This window comes from Ammospiza caudacuta, chromosome 3 (genome assembly GCF_027887145.1).
Source record: "Ammospiza caudacuta isolate bAmmCau1 chromosome 3, bAmmCau1.pri, whole genome shotgun sequence".
Taxonomy (NCBI): Eukaryota; Metazoa; Chordata; class Aves; order Passeriformes; family Passerellidae; genus Ammospiza; species Ammospiza caudacuta.
Window position 1 is genome coordinate 102,563,047 of NC_080595.1, and position 16,227 is coordinate 102,579,273.

The 16,227-nt window shown below is 34.2% G+C and overlaps 1 protein-coding gene across 1 annotated transcript in view; it reads left to right on the plus strand.

Annotated features, from left to right (window-relative positions):
* The window catches only part of EYS (eyes shut homolog), a 704,807-nt gene that overhangs the window by 558,141 nt on the left and 130,439 nt on the right, over positions 1 to 16,227 (plus strand). Inside the window, exons 38-39 of the mRNA XM_058801756.1 lie at positions 3,443 to 3,607; positions 10,901 to 11,054. Of these exons, the coding sequence (XP_058657739.1) occupies positions 3,443 to 3,607; positions 10,901 to 11,054 (319 nt within the window). The remainder of the gene's footprint in view (positions 1 to 3,442; positions 3,608 to 10,900; positions 11,055 to 16,227) is intronic.

A 16,227-nucleotide genomic window follows, 5' to 3' on the forward strand; every position in this document is an offset into this window, starting at 1 on the left:
CTCTTAATGTCTTCAGGACTGAAAAATATATTTTAAAAAGAATTCAACAGAATAAAATCAAATTCAAGTTAAGCCAGTCTTGTAATAAAATGTGAAGAATGCAAAGGGAAAATAAGATGTAGGAGTGGAAACAGATTTATTCCATTTTAGTAGCAGTAGAAAATTATATCCTTCCCCTTACTCCTCTTTATTTTCTGACTAAGACAAAATCAGGTAGGGACATAATAGAAGCTTACTGGTGTTTCTCAACTTTTTCTTGTTTTACTGTGTTATTGTGAAAATTTTCATAAATAATATCCCATCTAATCTATTTATTTCAGTAGAAAATTTGAGTCTTCCATTAAATTGTTAAAGTAGAAGTCTTAGTAATATGTGTTTGTCAGGTAATTCAGACCCAACTCTCTGGTCTCTCTTACAAATTCTTCTCTAGAATTATTTGTAATCTTTTTTATCCTTAAAATGTGAGAAATTTTCTCTTTCTTCCTGCATCCAAGTTAATTGTTTTGAGAACCCCTTAGGCTGCATGTACTCACTTGGAGACCATTGCCTCAGTGGAAGAGAGTCCTTGTGATCAGAGACAGAGGTGACAGTGTCAGATAGTGGACCCAGGGTGGAATTAGGTTCTTCTTGTTAGCCTGTCCTGTGAAATATATTAAATACTAAATTATTTATTGCCAGCAATCATCTTAAAATATGAAGAACTGTAAATATGCTAGGAAGCAGTACTAAAATACTGTCATGATGTGGTAGAGAATTAGCTCATTGTTGTTCAGCAGATGCTCTTCTTTGGATCTGATGTGTGCAGCCATGGTCAGTGCTTCATGGGACTTTAATTTCTGCTAATTAAGAGTTTAGTAGAATGAGGGAAGTGGAAAAATTTTGCCCAGACTGGCAGCTTTGCCCATAGTGTTCTCTCAGTGTACTGTATCACAGACATAGGTTTTAGGTTCTTAATACACAGACTCAATCTGTTTTCTCCCACTTAGACCCTTCATCCAAGCAGAAGACTAATCCCTGTGCTCTCAATGACCTCTTTACTGATGTTGCAGACTTGCAGCAGATTGCAGCTGTTGTACAGCTTTAGGGCAGAGAATGACTGTTAGGGATCAGCAGGCTGATAGCCTGCACACCAGAGGGAAGAGGATGTGCTCTGCATCTTGGCATTTCTGGATGGCTTTTTTTGCCAGGTATGCATTTGTTTCTGATGCAGTTGCTGTATTTGCTGTGTCTCTTCTGCTGATTTCTGAGAGGACTTCACAGCACTGGTGATGGAAGCCTAGGCTGCTCTGGGCACTGCCCTGCAGATGTAGACAGGACTGCTGAAATAGAATCTTTTCTCAGTAGTTTTGACTATACATCAATGCAAAGACTTCTCTGGATGGAAGGTGCTGGATCCCCTGGAAAGTTTTAAATCCTTAGGGGAGATCCCTCCTTTGAAGGGAGCTATCCTTCCTAAAGGAGTAATGATATTGTCCTTCCTTTCAAAATTGCCCAGAGAGACCATGATCTCTTCCCCTCCTCATTCTTCTCCCCCTTCCCTTCACCTAGCTGAAAGAAACTTCACAGATGAATTTTAACTTAGAATATAAATTGTGGACAGCTACTCTCCAAATTGACCAGTTGGGATTTTTTTAACTACCTAATAAAAGACATTTTAATAGCTTTGTTGCTCAGTGTACCACTACATTGTGAGTACTGAACTACACTGAGATTTCTAAAGGCACTGCACTTCAAGAATAATTATTAAGGTTGAGTGCACAGAACCTCCCTGTGAAGGATAACAGAATCACCAATTTTTGAGGGTGGAAGGGACCATCATCTTGAGACCATCAAGTCCAACCCCTGCTCAAGCAGAGCAGAATCACCTAGCACAGGTTTCTCACAACCATGCACAGTCTGGTTTTGAAAATCTCCAGGAACTGAGACCTGACAAACCCCTCTGGGTAACCTAGGCCTATGTTTGACCACTCTCACAATGAAACAGAGTTCCCATGTGTTCAGGTGTAATTTCTTGGGTTTTGATTTGTTCCCTTTGCTATCAAGTGCACTGCTGAGAGAAAATTGGCTCCCTCTTTGCCATCCCCGTGTGTTTACAGATCCACCTGTAACATGTGTTAAGATCCACCTGAGCTGTTTGTTCTGCAGCCTTAGGAGTCCTGGCTCTCTCAGCCAATCCTCATGTGAAAGAGAACCCAGCCCTTAATCCTGTTTGTGACCTTGCACTACACTGCTAGACCTCCTAGTACTGTTTCTCTTGAAAGTATGAATATAATTAGGAAAAAACCACTCATAATCATGTAGGTCTGCTTCTGATTTGCAATGCCGCTGACCTTTTTTGTATCTCATATCTTTTTCCACTTTCTCCAACAATCCTGACTTTTCCAGACCTATGATTTAGAAACATAACTAGTCATTGCTGTTTTTCTTTTGTCAGGGTGTGGTGTTTTTTAATGACTGTCCTTCCACATGGGCTTATTTAGCTAGGCCTTTCCTTTTGTCCTTTTTTTCTTAAATCAGTTAAAAACAGCAGAGCATAAACAGTGGTCAGATTCACAAACAAACAAAAAATTAATAAAGTGAATACAATTTCTTTTGTAGCGCTAGTCCTGCCTTGTGTAATCATCATTCACAGATCCATTGTATATTTTTAGTTCATTAAACTAAAAATTTCTTTGCAAAAATATTACCTGAACTCAAAAAAAATTTTTTTGATGCTTATTCCTTATTCATATCCCTGGTGATCAGTCTGGGAAATCTTCAAGGTATTTTGCTTAAATAGGTTTCTTGGGGCATTGGGAAGACATTCTGCCTAACCTCAATTAGTTTTAGCTTATTTTTTCTTGCATTCATGATACTATTATCATGTCTGAAGGGTAAAAAATAACCCAAAAGCCATAATGACTAAAGTAATGAATGCAATAAACATTGTAAATGTTAAGCCTTCACACTTAAAAATTTTCTCTTAACAATTATTCATTTCCAGACTAATGTAGTGGAAAAATGCATATTCTGCCCAATGGCATTCTCTTTATAATTTCAAACCCCACAAATTTGAGTATTCTGAAAATGAAGAAAAACTGGGTTTGCCATCTAGAAATAAAAATTAAAAGTACTTCACAGAGATGTCAAAGGACAAAAGTTGTGTACTGACACATCTGTGAAGAAAATTTATGACAGTCTTTTTAACTTGCATCTTCTAGCATTAGTCCCTCCTATAATGGTCTTTTCACATCTAGTAATAAGCAGATGCTAGAACTTTTTCATTTTTTGTGTATTTGATTTGAATGTTTGAAATTAAAGAAATTTATATACATGCCCAGCAAATAATATAGTTGATGATGCTATTCACAGGTATAAAAAATGGATCTCTCTAAAGTGCCTGCATTTTATAACTTTATTTTGTAAAAAATTAATAAAATTATCTTTTTGTTGTTCATTTCAGACATAGCACTGTTTTTTCCATCCTTCACTGGAAATTCTTATTTGGAGCTACCTTCTCTGACATCTGTATCTGATACCAGGACTGCATCTGGGCAGGAAACAAGCAATGTGACAACTCTGTACTTGACAGTGAAAACAACTGCTCTAAATGGCACAATTCTTTACAGTGAGTACCAAAGATACTTGAAGCTAAGTACCCGTTTTAGCTCCTTCAGGTCTTTATTAACTTTAGTGTACATCAGCTGGCATTGCCTCTTCAACAGCAAAATGAGTCATTAAAATGCAGTAGAAGCCTTTTGGTATTCTAATGCATGCTGCATTATAAGATTTGAACCATTGTTCCTTGTGTTCCTCTGGAAAGTTCTTTAATTTATGAGTCATTGAGCAAAACATAACTTACAAGAGAAAATGCTGCTTCCTGACAAAAAAGAACACAGTAATCATATGAATTTAGTTGTAAGTTTTACTGCTTTAAAATACAAATGTTGAAGAAGTTTTGAACAACTTATAGAGAAACAACTTCTCTGTAGTTGGATTGAGTCTCGCTTTTTATAATTGTGATCTTGGTTCCAAATTCTTGATTTATAGAACTATCTTAGGTTCTGCAGTTTTGCCATATTTTGAAGCACTTACTGTGATTTCACACTTCAGAGAATTCCTTTGTGATCCCCAGAGAGTATACGTGCAGACTTGGATGTATGCCTGTTAATACTACATAAAAAAGTTGCTTCTTGCCTGCATATTTCATTCCTCAATATATGGCATAAACTTCTGAGACAGAAGTACACTTTTCACGAGTCAGCAAGAAAAAATAAACTTCTCTGCCAGTTGAGTATTTCATTATATATTTTATCTTGCAATTTCTTGCAAATGGAAAACATGGAAAGTGAGGTGATTTCTTCCCAAGAAGAGCTAGAAAAATATGATTATTTGATAGATTTACTCCACAAAGACAAAATCATTAGGAGCATTTTCAGTTCACTGCAACTTCCTAGAGTTACTCTACACAAGAAATGTTGTTGATCTAGCATGAATAATTCTGATTAAATTTTTTTGCATTTATATTAATCTGGTAGTAGTATATGTGAATTCATCTGAACTATGTACATATTTATAAGGCAGGGTTAAAAGTAATATAAGCTTTGTGGCATTATTTAATTATGCCTTTTTTTATTATCTGTACTAGATATTTTTTAGATGTGAAACACTCTAGCCCCAAACTGAAAATTAATATTTACTTCTTTCCAAAATGGCATTTTAAGTCCTTGTATTTTATATCTGGGCTGTTGCTGCAGCTGCCTAAGCTACAGTACTGCAAAATTTGCCAAGAATCATGGATAAGTGGTGATGTTGCAGTTCTTTTTATCAAAATGTTTTATACTTGTTAGTTATTTCAATTTCAAGAGGAGTTATTTGCCCTTGAAGAAGAATTCAATGAAGGTTATTGGAAGTATTTTGAATATATTTGGCATTTAGTGATTTTGTTTGCTTCATCACTGCAGAGTAATTTGGCTCCAGCCAAAGTTAATCTTGCTATCTACACATAAGCCCTGAGTAAGCATCTCTGTGAACCAAAAATCTCAAAGAACTCCAAACCAAAGAGAAAAAAAAGAGGAATATTCTCTCTGCTAGACTCAGGAGGAACTTGGGAGGAGGTGGTGTTTTTGGAAGCTAAAAGAGTCGAGTTTGTTCAGCCTGGAGAAGAGAAGGCTCTGGAGACACCACATTCCTGTCTTTAAGTATTAAATGGGTGCTCTAAGAAATATGGGGTTAAACTTCTTAATTGCCTGTTGCAGCAGGACATGGGGTAATGTTTTTAAACCAAAGATCACTAAAAGAGTGTAAATGTAGACTAGATGTAAAGATTTTTTTACAATGAGGGGAGCAGGGTACTGGAATGGACTGCCTAGAGAGGTGGTCAATTCCTCATCCCTGGAATCATCCAAGTCAGGTTTGAGAAGACTCTGAGCAACCTGCTCGGGTTGAAGATGTCCCTGCTCATTGCTAGGGGTGAACTAGATGACCAATTCATATGACTCTACGTACTTTCTTTTCTAGATAATGTGCTTATTTTGCATCTAACCTAATTAGATATTTAAACCTAATATAACCTGTTCAGCTATTAGTTCATACTGTCTATGGAAAATTGTTAACATGGTATTTTTCAGGTGTTTGGAGAGATTTTGTTACAGCAGTATTTGAGGACTTCACATTCTTTAGAATATAAATGTTTCCGCTTTCTGGAATGATAGAACGACATTAGTGGAGAACCCCAACATTTTTTCCTTTCCAGTTATCCATATTGAGACTTCCATGGGCTGTGTCACAGCTCACTTCTTATCCCTCCAAAAAGGAGCCAGTGTGGATCAGGATTAGTGGTACGAGTTCAGCTCTCACCCTGAAATTGAGCTGGGGTAGCTCCAGCAACTCGGGATAATATTTGTATATTTTCTCAGACTGAAAACTCACCTTTTCTTCACAGGTTCTCAGTACCATGTCATACTTGCATTTTCATTCCCTGTGTTACCCCTAAAATGGAATTTTAACTGATTTGCAATATTCCACTCTTTTTGCGACCAGTAGGGTTTCTTTTATGGTTAGATTTCTGTTAAGCTAAATAAATAGATAAGTAAATAAGGAAAACTTTGGATCTCTGCCTGGCTGTGGAACAGAGACACAGAAAATAATGGATGACTTATCAGAATTCTTGTAGAATTCTGGTAAGTCATCCGTTACTTTCAGTGTCTATTATCAGAATTCTTTTAGAATTCTGACACTGTGTTAAACATTAGATAGATCTTTGCTTTTCATTTCCACTTTAATGATCTCTGCCCTTCCTTCTTTAACACCAATTACTTTTCCTTGTTTTTACTCTTTCTTTTTTTGTTCTGTGTGTCCCTGATAATTAGATTAATTTCCAAATATTGCAAATGTTTCTTATAATGGTTCGGATCAATATTCTTATATGGTTTTACTTGAATGTAAAATAAAAAATTATATAAATGCATAAATAAAAATTTTTCCAGTGTTTTATGAATTAACTCCATGTGCGTATACAGATAATTGAGAATTTAATTATTTCTGAACACTCTTCTGTCAAATAAATATCCTTTGTGAGTTCCCTCATATGCTTTCTCTGTACTTCCTTCATCCCCATTTTTTCTCCCCGCTCTGTCTTTCATTTTCACTTCTAACTACTACAAAAGTGAAGCTGCTGCTGTCAGCTCTTCTGCTTTTAATAGTAGTACAACTCCTGCCTTTAATCTGCTTTTTTGAAACTGTGTGACCATCAAACATCCCAGGAAGGAATCATCAGTAGAAAGCCAACTTGAGGCTATTGCACTCACTAGGTACAAGAATCACACACTTCTAAGGGTTAATGTTCCCAACATTTTCAGATTCTGTTAATTTATGCATGTTTGCAATGGTTTAATAATTATGGTTACAATTAGCTTCACATATTCATAAAGCAAAAACCTTTCTATTTGTCAAAATAACTTTTTAGAATAGAAAAATCATTACAGTGATCTGCTTCTTTCAGATGTACTTTACTAGAAAATTGTTACACATTTTTGATTAGTTTTTTTAAATTAATCCAACTTCAGATTACACATTTTACAAACACACCTGTTTTTACCAGGTGGTGGTGAGGTTACATCTGTTTTTCTGGCAGATAATTAGTAGACATTTAATTACAGAGAGAAGTCTCAGACAAGATGCTACTGATACACAAAGGAATTTGAATCAGAAAGTATGCATAAGAAGACTATTTAAGCCAAAATCATAAGGATAATATAAAAGGATTGAAACTTGCATCTGTCTTTACCTAGTACATTAGCCAGTGAAGAACAAAAAAGATTTGTGCCTTCTTCACTTTTTCATGTCAACATGCCTTTAAATAAAAAGAACAGAACACTGAAATATCAATGCATTAATACCTTTTAGCAGTTAGTGCAATTATATATGTGCAAATATATATTAGACAAATAAAATAAATATAGACAATACAGCAAATAAGGTTACTCATAGGCTAACCAAGAGGCAGAAGATGAGAACCATTACATGTGCTAGGCATGCCACTTTAGTAAATCATACCGTACCATTGTTAAAAAATAAATCCTATTTGGTGCCTTTATTAGCAAGAATTTTATCAATGGTTAGTTGAAATTAACAAGTACTAAGGACTTGTAGAGGCTTTCAAAAATAGGTTTTCTGTTAAAAAAAAGGGGAAAGAGGATGTCGTAGAAGTCTATGTATGATTTATAGAAAATTACTATACATATATCTGTCTTAATACAAAGAAAAATGCATTTACATAGTTAATAATGCTATTTTCCCTAATTATTTCAGTATGTATTCAAGAAATACATACATTAAAGAGTGTTAACAGTAAATGGACTAAAATTCTCTGGAATTTTTGCTGCTGTGTTATGTTTAAATTGTTGATAGAATGCGACAATTACATTTGTGCCAATAAAGATTAGACATCATTGTGAGAAGATTTGTTTGTTGACTACAGAATGCATTCATAAAATTTCTATTCTATTCCTTAATTATTTTATTTGTTAGCATGATTAAATTTTATCCACACGTCAAAGCAAATTGTGATATTTAGCCATAAAGCAAAATAGATTGCTAGCAATGATAAAAACCTGATACAGTTGTAAAGTTTTACTTCATCATTTTCATTTTTAAGAGAGTCAGCATAATGCTGCTCACAATCCCTTCAAGGGTAGATTGTTTAGCTTCTGCTGTATATGGTAGCCTATAACTTCTGACAATTGGATTTCAGATCTCACAACCCATGTTTATAGCATTCCTAAAGGACAACAGCTCCCTTTCCATAAGTTGGGCTCATAAATTATTTCCTTTTTTCTCAGAAGCTCTGTTCCCCATATCTTCCCATATTGCCCTTACCCTTAAGAAACTAAATAGAGGCCATTCAGACATTTCAGTTGTAGTCTCTTTGTCTTTATTTCAGCTCTTATTTTCATGTAGAGCATTTCACAGTATCCTTCCTGTGTCAAAATTGATTTTCTGTCTTAATAAAGCTAATCCCATATTTTAATGGGACTTCAAATCTGTCTTTTAGATAGGCAATCATTTAAGCTCAATGGCCATTTGCTTGTTGACATACTGATGTACAAAAATTACCTTCCAGCTCACAGTTTTCTGTGAAAGGATGATTGCTGAGATTCTTTTGCTGGAACCCTCACATAACCTCTACCGAGGTCAAGATGATTTACCCCTAATATCCAACAAGGTTTTTAACTCAGATATTTCCTGATCTCTGTCTCTTCCCAGAACCTGTCTGTTTTGCTTATGACTCGAGCTTTTCCTATGAAGGTAATTTCCATCATATGCGCTAGGTAGTGTATGCTCTTTCACATTGACAGAACAAAATTCTGTGACTCCTCATGTTCACTGTAGAAAGATTTAAAGGACTGTCCTTTCAAAGGATTTCCTACCACCTAGCAAATAATGTGAAGAATGCTGTTAGTCACCTGTAAGTGTGACTTAAAAGTGCTCCCTAGACTGAAGTTCAAGCAGCAACAATCACTGAAGTTTCAAGAAGTAATGCTGCCTTTGAGAGAGATGTCCCAGATTTTTTACTTTACTGGTAATAATGAGGACTTTCTTCCAGGTTTTTACTAGTGGGCAATGTGAATAGACAGACAGAGTCATTGGGAGAGGGGAAACAAGCTGCTCATCTGTAACTTCACTTTCTCAAGACGTTATATACATGCACATATACATCCACTTCATTCTCTCTGAATCAATGTGACTTACAGACCTACTTACTGGTAGAAATTGGAAATGCCAGGAATGGCATGTGCAGGGAAGGGAGAAGACTAGGAAACAAATAGTACAATATATGCATATATCAGTTATATGATGGTTAAAAAGCAGTGCAATAGTGCAATATATTTTGAAAGAGAATTATCAGACTACTGTAGAAGGAAATTGTAAAAGCCAAAGGCATGAAATCCAGTCAAATTAAAATAGCTTTGCAGTTAATTAGGTATTCAGAATACAAAATATATCTAAGCATAAAAGACTTTAGTAGGTCATCAGGATTTGTAACAGACTGAAGAAATGCAATGTTGACTAGAAAGCTGCTCTCAAGGAGGGAGTTTACATTGTGAACTGCTTCTGCTAGGAACTATACAAAAGGAAATGATCAGACAGTTGCAAGCACTGTTGTCTCTCTCTGATCTAAAAGATAATTTTTTGCTCTTTGTTTTGTCTCCAAAATAAAGTTGATTTTTTTTATTTTTTTTTTACAAATTATTATGTTTTTTAAGTCCCCATAATGCCCTCATTCTTTTTACCTTTCTGAATAAAAATAATAAAGCATGTTCTGACCTGTGGGCCCCTGCAGCAGCTCCAGGCCTGGGAGCTCCTACCCAGAGCTGAAACCCAGCCCAGATCCCAGCCCTTGTGACCCACTCTGGGGGACTCCTGCTCATGGTTCATGGGCAGAGCCACCCAAACCCAGGCACTCCACAGCTGAGGGTCCCCCAAATGCCAGCGTGAGATTTCTCCCTGTCCAACACCCATGCCAGCACCCAGGCCTCCTATTCAGAGGCAGTGGTACATCAAACAATACACGCAGTATTTTCAATTTCCTGACCCAATTAGTGAGTCTTTTTTACTTCAGTTAAACATAGTAAAATACAGTGAAATAAACAGATTAACATTTTAACGATTTGTCTTAAAGGTGAATAAAAATTGCAAACAGGAACTGTCTTACCTTTTATGAAAAGAAAATTCAAAGGACAAATTCACCTAATAGCATTTGAAATTGTAGGTATCAGTCCTTTTTTTTTCTTAGAAGAGCCTTTTATCATTCATCACTTAAATATAAATATTTTGCTGTCATTTTTACAATGTATAATATATTATTTAGTGGAAGTGAACTTAAGCATATTTTTCATTCATATTTTTAATAGTTCAAGTACCAGTATGTTTGATGTTTTGTAAATAATTTTTCTTCTCTTCAAGTCTGAAATACATCGTTAATTGGGAAAGGTAAATTTTTCATAATCTTTAAATCTATTATAAGAGCTGTCTTCTTATAATTTTTGTTTTCTATCATTTATTTGAAAAGCTGAATGAATGTGAATTTCTTTTCATATTGTCACCTTCATTGCCTTAACAATACTGCTGGATATAGAGAGAAGTTTAGTTCATGAAAATCTCTGTGAGATCAATGCCACTGCAGTGGCAAGTAAATTTTTTCTTTTAGTTATTTTCTTTTACTTTTAACTGTTAGCTAAATACAGAGATTACAGTTTGATTTTTTTCCTCACAGTCACTCAAGAAGAGTCCTGTGTATGGACAGGAGGGTCCCCAAGGTCATCGTGTCTGATGATGGTGTTCCAGTTGTGTGATTGATTTAGTTCTGTGAGGTCCTACACTTCCAGAAGTGTGACTGTCGCCTTTTTTGTTTTCAAAGCTGGTGAAAGAAATTTTGGAGAACAGTTTCTTCACTTGTATCTTGTGGAGGGAAGACCAACAGTTCGCTTAGGCTGTGGAAACTCTCAGAACATTCTGACTGTGTCCCTGAACCAATCTGTCAGCAAGGGTGTGCTCGTCCCTATCACAGTGAGGTAAGAACTGGGTTACACTAAAAGAGTTTTAGTCATCTATATTGAGCAATAAAATGTAATTTTTTTTTTTGACAATAAAAGGGCAAGTCAAAGTGGAAAGCAAATTTGGAAACCTTTTTTTATAAAGTTGAAAATATAATTCAATTTTAATTCTCCTTGATTGAAAATACATTTTAGTTCACGCAGATTACTTCAGTCCTTTGGAGAACTTGTGAATCATTCAAAGTCTTCAAAGTCCAGATACATTTACAGATTCAGATTATTTCCGTTTGAGAACTGAAACAGTTTAAACATAATTTTTGAAATTACAAATGGGGGTCTCATATTTTATGCTTATGAATTAACATGTTGAATAAATTATATTTGTCATCACATTTTAGTGCTAAATATAAGAATAATCTATTGTTTAAGGTAAATTAAAAATGGGCATGCTAACAACATCTTACATTACAGGGTGTACTTGATGATTTTAAAAGCTTTATCCAAACAACTACAATTCTAAAATTGTCATATCTACATTTGCCACTGTACTGTCAGGGTTATACAAGTGGCTAATCACTGCTGTCACTTTTCATCTTGTACAAATGATAGTTCTGAAAATGGTTCATTTATCATTTTGAGATGGATATTGATATCATGCTTTGGTAATTAATTAACTCTTTTGCAGTCATGGAATTTCATATGTGCAAGCTAGGTAAGAAGTAAAACAGAAATAATATAGAGTTTTTTGTTATGTTTATATTAGTAATGTTAAATAATGGTAAAGTATTCAATCTTTACTTCAGAAATGTTTAGAAATAATTCTCACCCATATAAAGTATCATATTACTGTGATTAGGATAATATTTTTTTACATCGTTTAAGTATTCTTAAGTATTAATTGCTGCACCTGAACTGTGAACATTTGTGCTGTGAGGGAATGTAATGCACAAATTATGAAATTAAAGGCAGCCTTGGCTAGAACTATTTTTGCTGTTAGAGGATGGTATGTGAAGGAGACTGCTGCGAAAGTTACCATGAAACATGCATGTTAGACTTCTCAAAATTGCCTTTTACTATCAAAAAAGAAAAAACAAAGCAAAATCTGAATGGTTTTGTGCTTTTCTTCTGAGCTGTTTCTCTGTGATGTAAATGTTGATCAATTCTGAAATGACAGGGGTTTGTTGATCTCATTATATAGAGTAGATTGATAAGGGGAGAAGAGAATGTTCAGCATATCAGTCTATTTTCTTAGATTGTATGCTTAACCCATCTGCCCTACCACTTCTTTTAGAAACAAATTTGTTAGAACATAAATCCTTTTTTCAATATACAGAAAGCTAATAGGAGCTGCCATTTAAGAAACTGTTTCATTTTTATCTTCTATTTCTGTTCATCCACAGGTCTCTACATTACTTTTTTCCTACATTTAAAACGAGGATTTTTTCCTTTTATGTTTAGTATTAACATCTAGTATTAATGGAACAAAGTCACATAGCATACATTCAAATCTTATTAGCTGGCAGTGTATTTATTTTAGGATTTTTGTACAGATTGTAAAAGCACATAAAATTTACAAAGAAAAGCATATCACTTCCCCTCCTTTTGATCTAGCAGATATTTTTTTCTCTCCAAAAATACTTGATAGAGTTATACAGCTCAATACAAATAAACTATTGTAAGTTTGTTTTTTAATCCCAGAGGCTTCTCTTGTATGAGACATTGGTCAGATAATTATCTGCATTGTCTTTGCTTCATACATTTAAGCCATTAAAATGCCATACTGATTTCAAAGCCTAATAATATTGTAGCAACAAATGCAGCTAAACGAAAATTTAAAAATTGATTCTAGGTATAGAGTTCAAGTTCACATTGAAAATTTTATTTCCTTCTTTTTCTACCTTAATATTAACACCTCTGTATTTATGCCTCATTCTTCTTGTTGTTACACTAAAAAATACTATCAGTTCAATTTACACATTTCCTTTGTTTACTAGAATTTTATACTGCTACCTTTGAAACAGTGGCATCCTAAATAACTTGCAAGGTGTGATTGTAGACTGTGACTAGTAGGGATTTACATGAATTTGAGTTTATGGGCTTGGCCTCCAAAATGACTTGTGATTATTCTTGTGAGTCCTTCTAAAATGTAGAGAGAGCAGTATATCCTTCACCAAGCAGCAATAAAATTGTAATCCTTCAGCAGTCATCCTTAACCTCTGTCAAAGGAAAAAGCAAACTTGACAAGGCTGTTGTAGCCTCCCAAGCTCTTGAATTATAAGATATAAAATATAAATCCATGACAAACTGTTGATCTGTGTTCTCAGAGGCTGTTGTAGATAGATAATTCTATCTGTATGCTTTACCTGCAAAATTGTGTGGGTTTTTTTTCCCTATAGTGCAGAAAAAGAGTCAAAAAGCAGAATAAATGATAATTTTTGTTACTCTTTCAAAGCTCTCCAACAAAGGAACAAAATATTTGCTATATTTGATTTTGAATTAGTTTGGAAGATAATATTTGACAGTTATTCTGGTTTTGGATGCTACTATGACTGCAGTGGTTAAGCACCACAGCTAACACATCCAATATCTATAGAAACAGATTTTCTCCTTCTCAGACTTATTCTTTTTAATTCACATGTGCAAGAAACGAATACATTCCCATAGTTTAGAGCTATTGCTTTCCTTTAACTGTATGATTAGCTTCCTTAGATATGGCCATTTTCTCAAACCTGATGAAGATTAAATGAGTTTTAAATGTTCAGTCATTGTCTTTATGATACTTGTGAAATGGCAGCTTTATAGAAGAAAGTCAATAAAGCTCTGATTGCTTACTTTTTTGCATTGCCTAAAGAAAATAGAAACCTGTTTCAATGTAGTTTCATTTGTGTTTCTATTTCTGTTTATTTTAGGATGATTTGATTACTGGTTTGAAAATGTGCATTCATTTGAGTGTAATTTTTTATGATTTCATGATTGAGAATGTATTGGTCTTTTCAGTTAAAGCTTTGACCACATACTTGAAATGTAGTTTGGATTGGTTTTATGGATTTGTTCTTTAAAGTTATTCAAAGAACATTAATCCAAACAAATTTCATTCCATGAGTAGGTTCTAAAATGCATTTACCTGATGTAAAATTTGCTCTACTTTGTGGTTAAAGTGATATTACTGTCATGGGGGCAAATGATGTTTCTTCAATTTAGTGGTTGAAAGAAGGTAAATTTGACAAAGAGATTGAAATACTCAGGTCATCAGGATTTTGATTTATCTAGATAGTAAGGTGGATTGGCACTTTAAGAATATAAGTACTGATATTTTTTAGACATCTTAGATTCTTGTCTCTAAATGATATTTTTGTCTGTTCTGCACAGTGATGTGATACAGCGGGTCTTTTTCTGCTTAGGAGATTCCAAGCAAGCATTAATTAAAATCTTCCCTGTATGTGACAACATCACTCTTCAATCTTATGTACCTGCAGAGCTTTCAGAATTTTACTCTGGAATTTAATGAACATAGTGCCCATCCCCACAGAGCTATAGCATGTTATTGCATACATTTACATTTCATGTATCTTCCAAGTGAACATGTTGAAAGCAGTTGTTTCCAGTTTTCTGTCACACTTTAATCAGTAGTATGCATGTGAGCATTTACTCATGGCTGAGAAGGGCACCTTTAGCTGTCCTTAAAAGGGTTTATTTGTTAAATGCATTATCCAGTTAATTTGGCCAAGTATCACCTAGACCATGCAGTGTACAGAAGCTGCTGAAGTTTATTATTTGGTCTTCCAGCTTCAAAAGCAGATGGCACATTCTGAACTGTGAAAGTCCTCAGCATGTTTTTGTACCTCCACATGGAAACTTTGGCAAGGTGTAATGTATTAAGTACTAGTTACATGATTATATTATCAGTGTCCATGATTTCCCCACTTCTACTTCCTCCCTTTCCACAGAAGAAAGAAAATCGTTGCTTGAACTATTCTACAAAGTTTTTCCATGCATGTGCATTCTGAAAATGTGTTTCTAAAAAATATGTAAATCACAATCCATATGATATGTTGTCTCATTTTCAGTCATGTTGTTTACCTATTTCATTTTATTACTTCAGAGATATATAAGTTTTCATACATATTAGTGCATATTTTTATTATTATTTACAGGTGTTGGGTATCCTGCATAGTGTGAAAGTATTACTTAAAATTAAATTAAATCAATAAACCAAAAAAAACCCCAAACTCAATTATCTGATGTCTTGCTATTGCTTCCAATATTACCAGTTACCAAGAAATATAGGATATTTTTTTGATGATTTGGAAACATCTGAGCAGCAGGTTTTGTATCTCAGCAAGTATATAGTGTAGCCTAGGTTTTGTAAATGCCATACTGATTTCCAACATAATTAATTATGTTATGAATAAGAAATGGAAAGGTGATTTGGTAAATGACAACAATGTGCAATATCGCTGTTGTCTTATCACACCTAATCTTTTCAAAATTATTTGAAGATTAACAGTGAAAACAGTCTTGGATAGATTTTTAAAATTGTATTTTATTTTATGAATGTATAATATTGTTAAGGAAAATGCATTTAGATGTGGTTTTAAAAAGGAATGTTTTACACACTCTATATCTTAATTTCAAATTTTAAGTCTGCATGTAGATAAGTTATACCTATGTTGTGGTGCATCGAACTGGAAATGCTGTATGATATTAATCAATTTTGAAGAAAATTTGTGATTACTTCTAGAAGGGCATATATACAACTTCATAAATTTATGTTTACTGCATTTTCTATAGCAATCAAAAATTTCATAAAATCATCACATTTTCCACTGTAAGGTAGGAATGCTTTTGCCCTGTACACCTATGTATTGTTTGTCCCCTGAAAGCTTTAATCCGTTTCATTAATTGAGCTGTTACAGTTTTGCACAAGAAATCACTACATCTATTTAGTCTTAAAAATAGTCCCATAAGAGATGCATTAAATCAAGCTAATGAATACAAATTCTTGTATATGTAATTAAAATTTGAAACAAAAATTTGGAACATTGGAATCAGCTGGTTAAATAATGCCATGTGGCATGTTATCTGGAATAAGTCAAATAAGAAAATGGATTCTCATAAAGAATATAGAAAAGGTTACCTTTTGTGTTTGTTTCAATTTCAGCTTTTGTGTATGAACAGATCATTCAGTGTG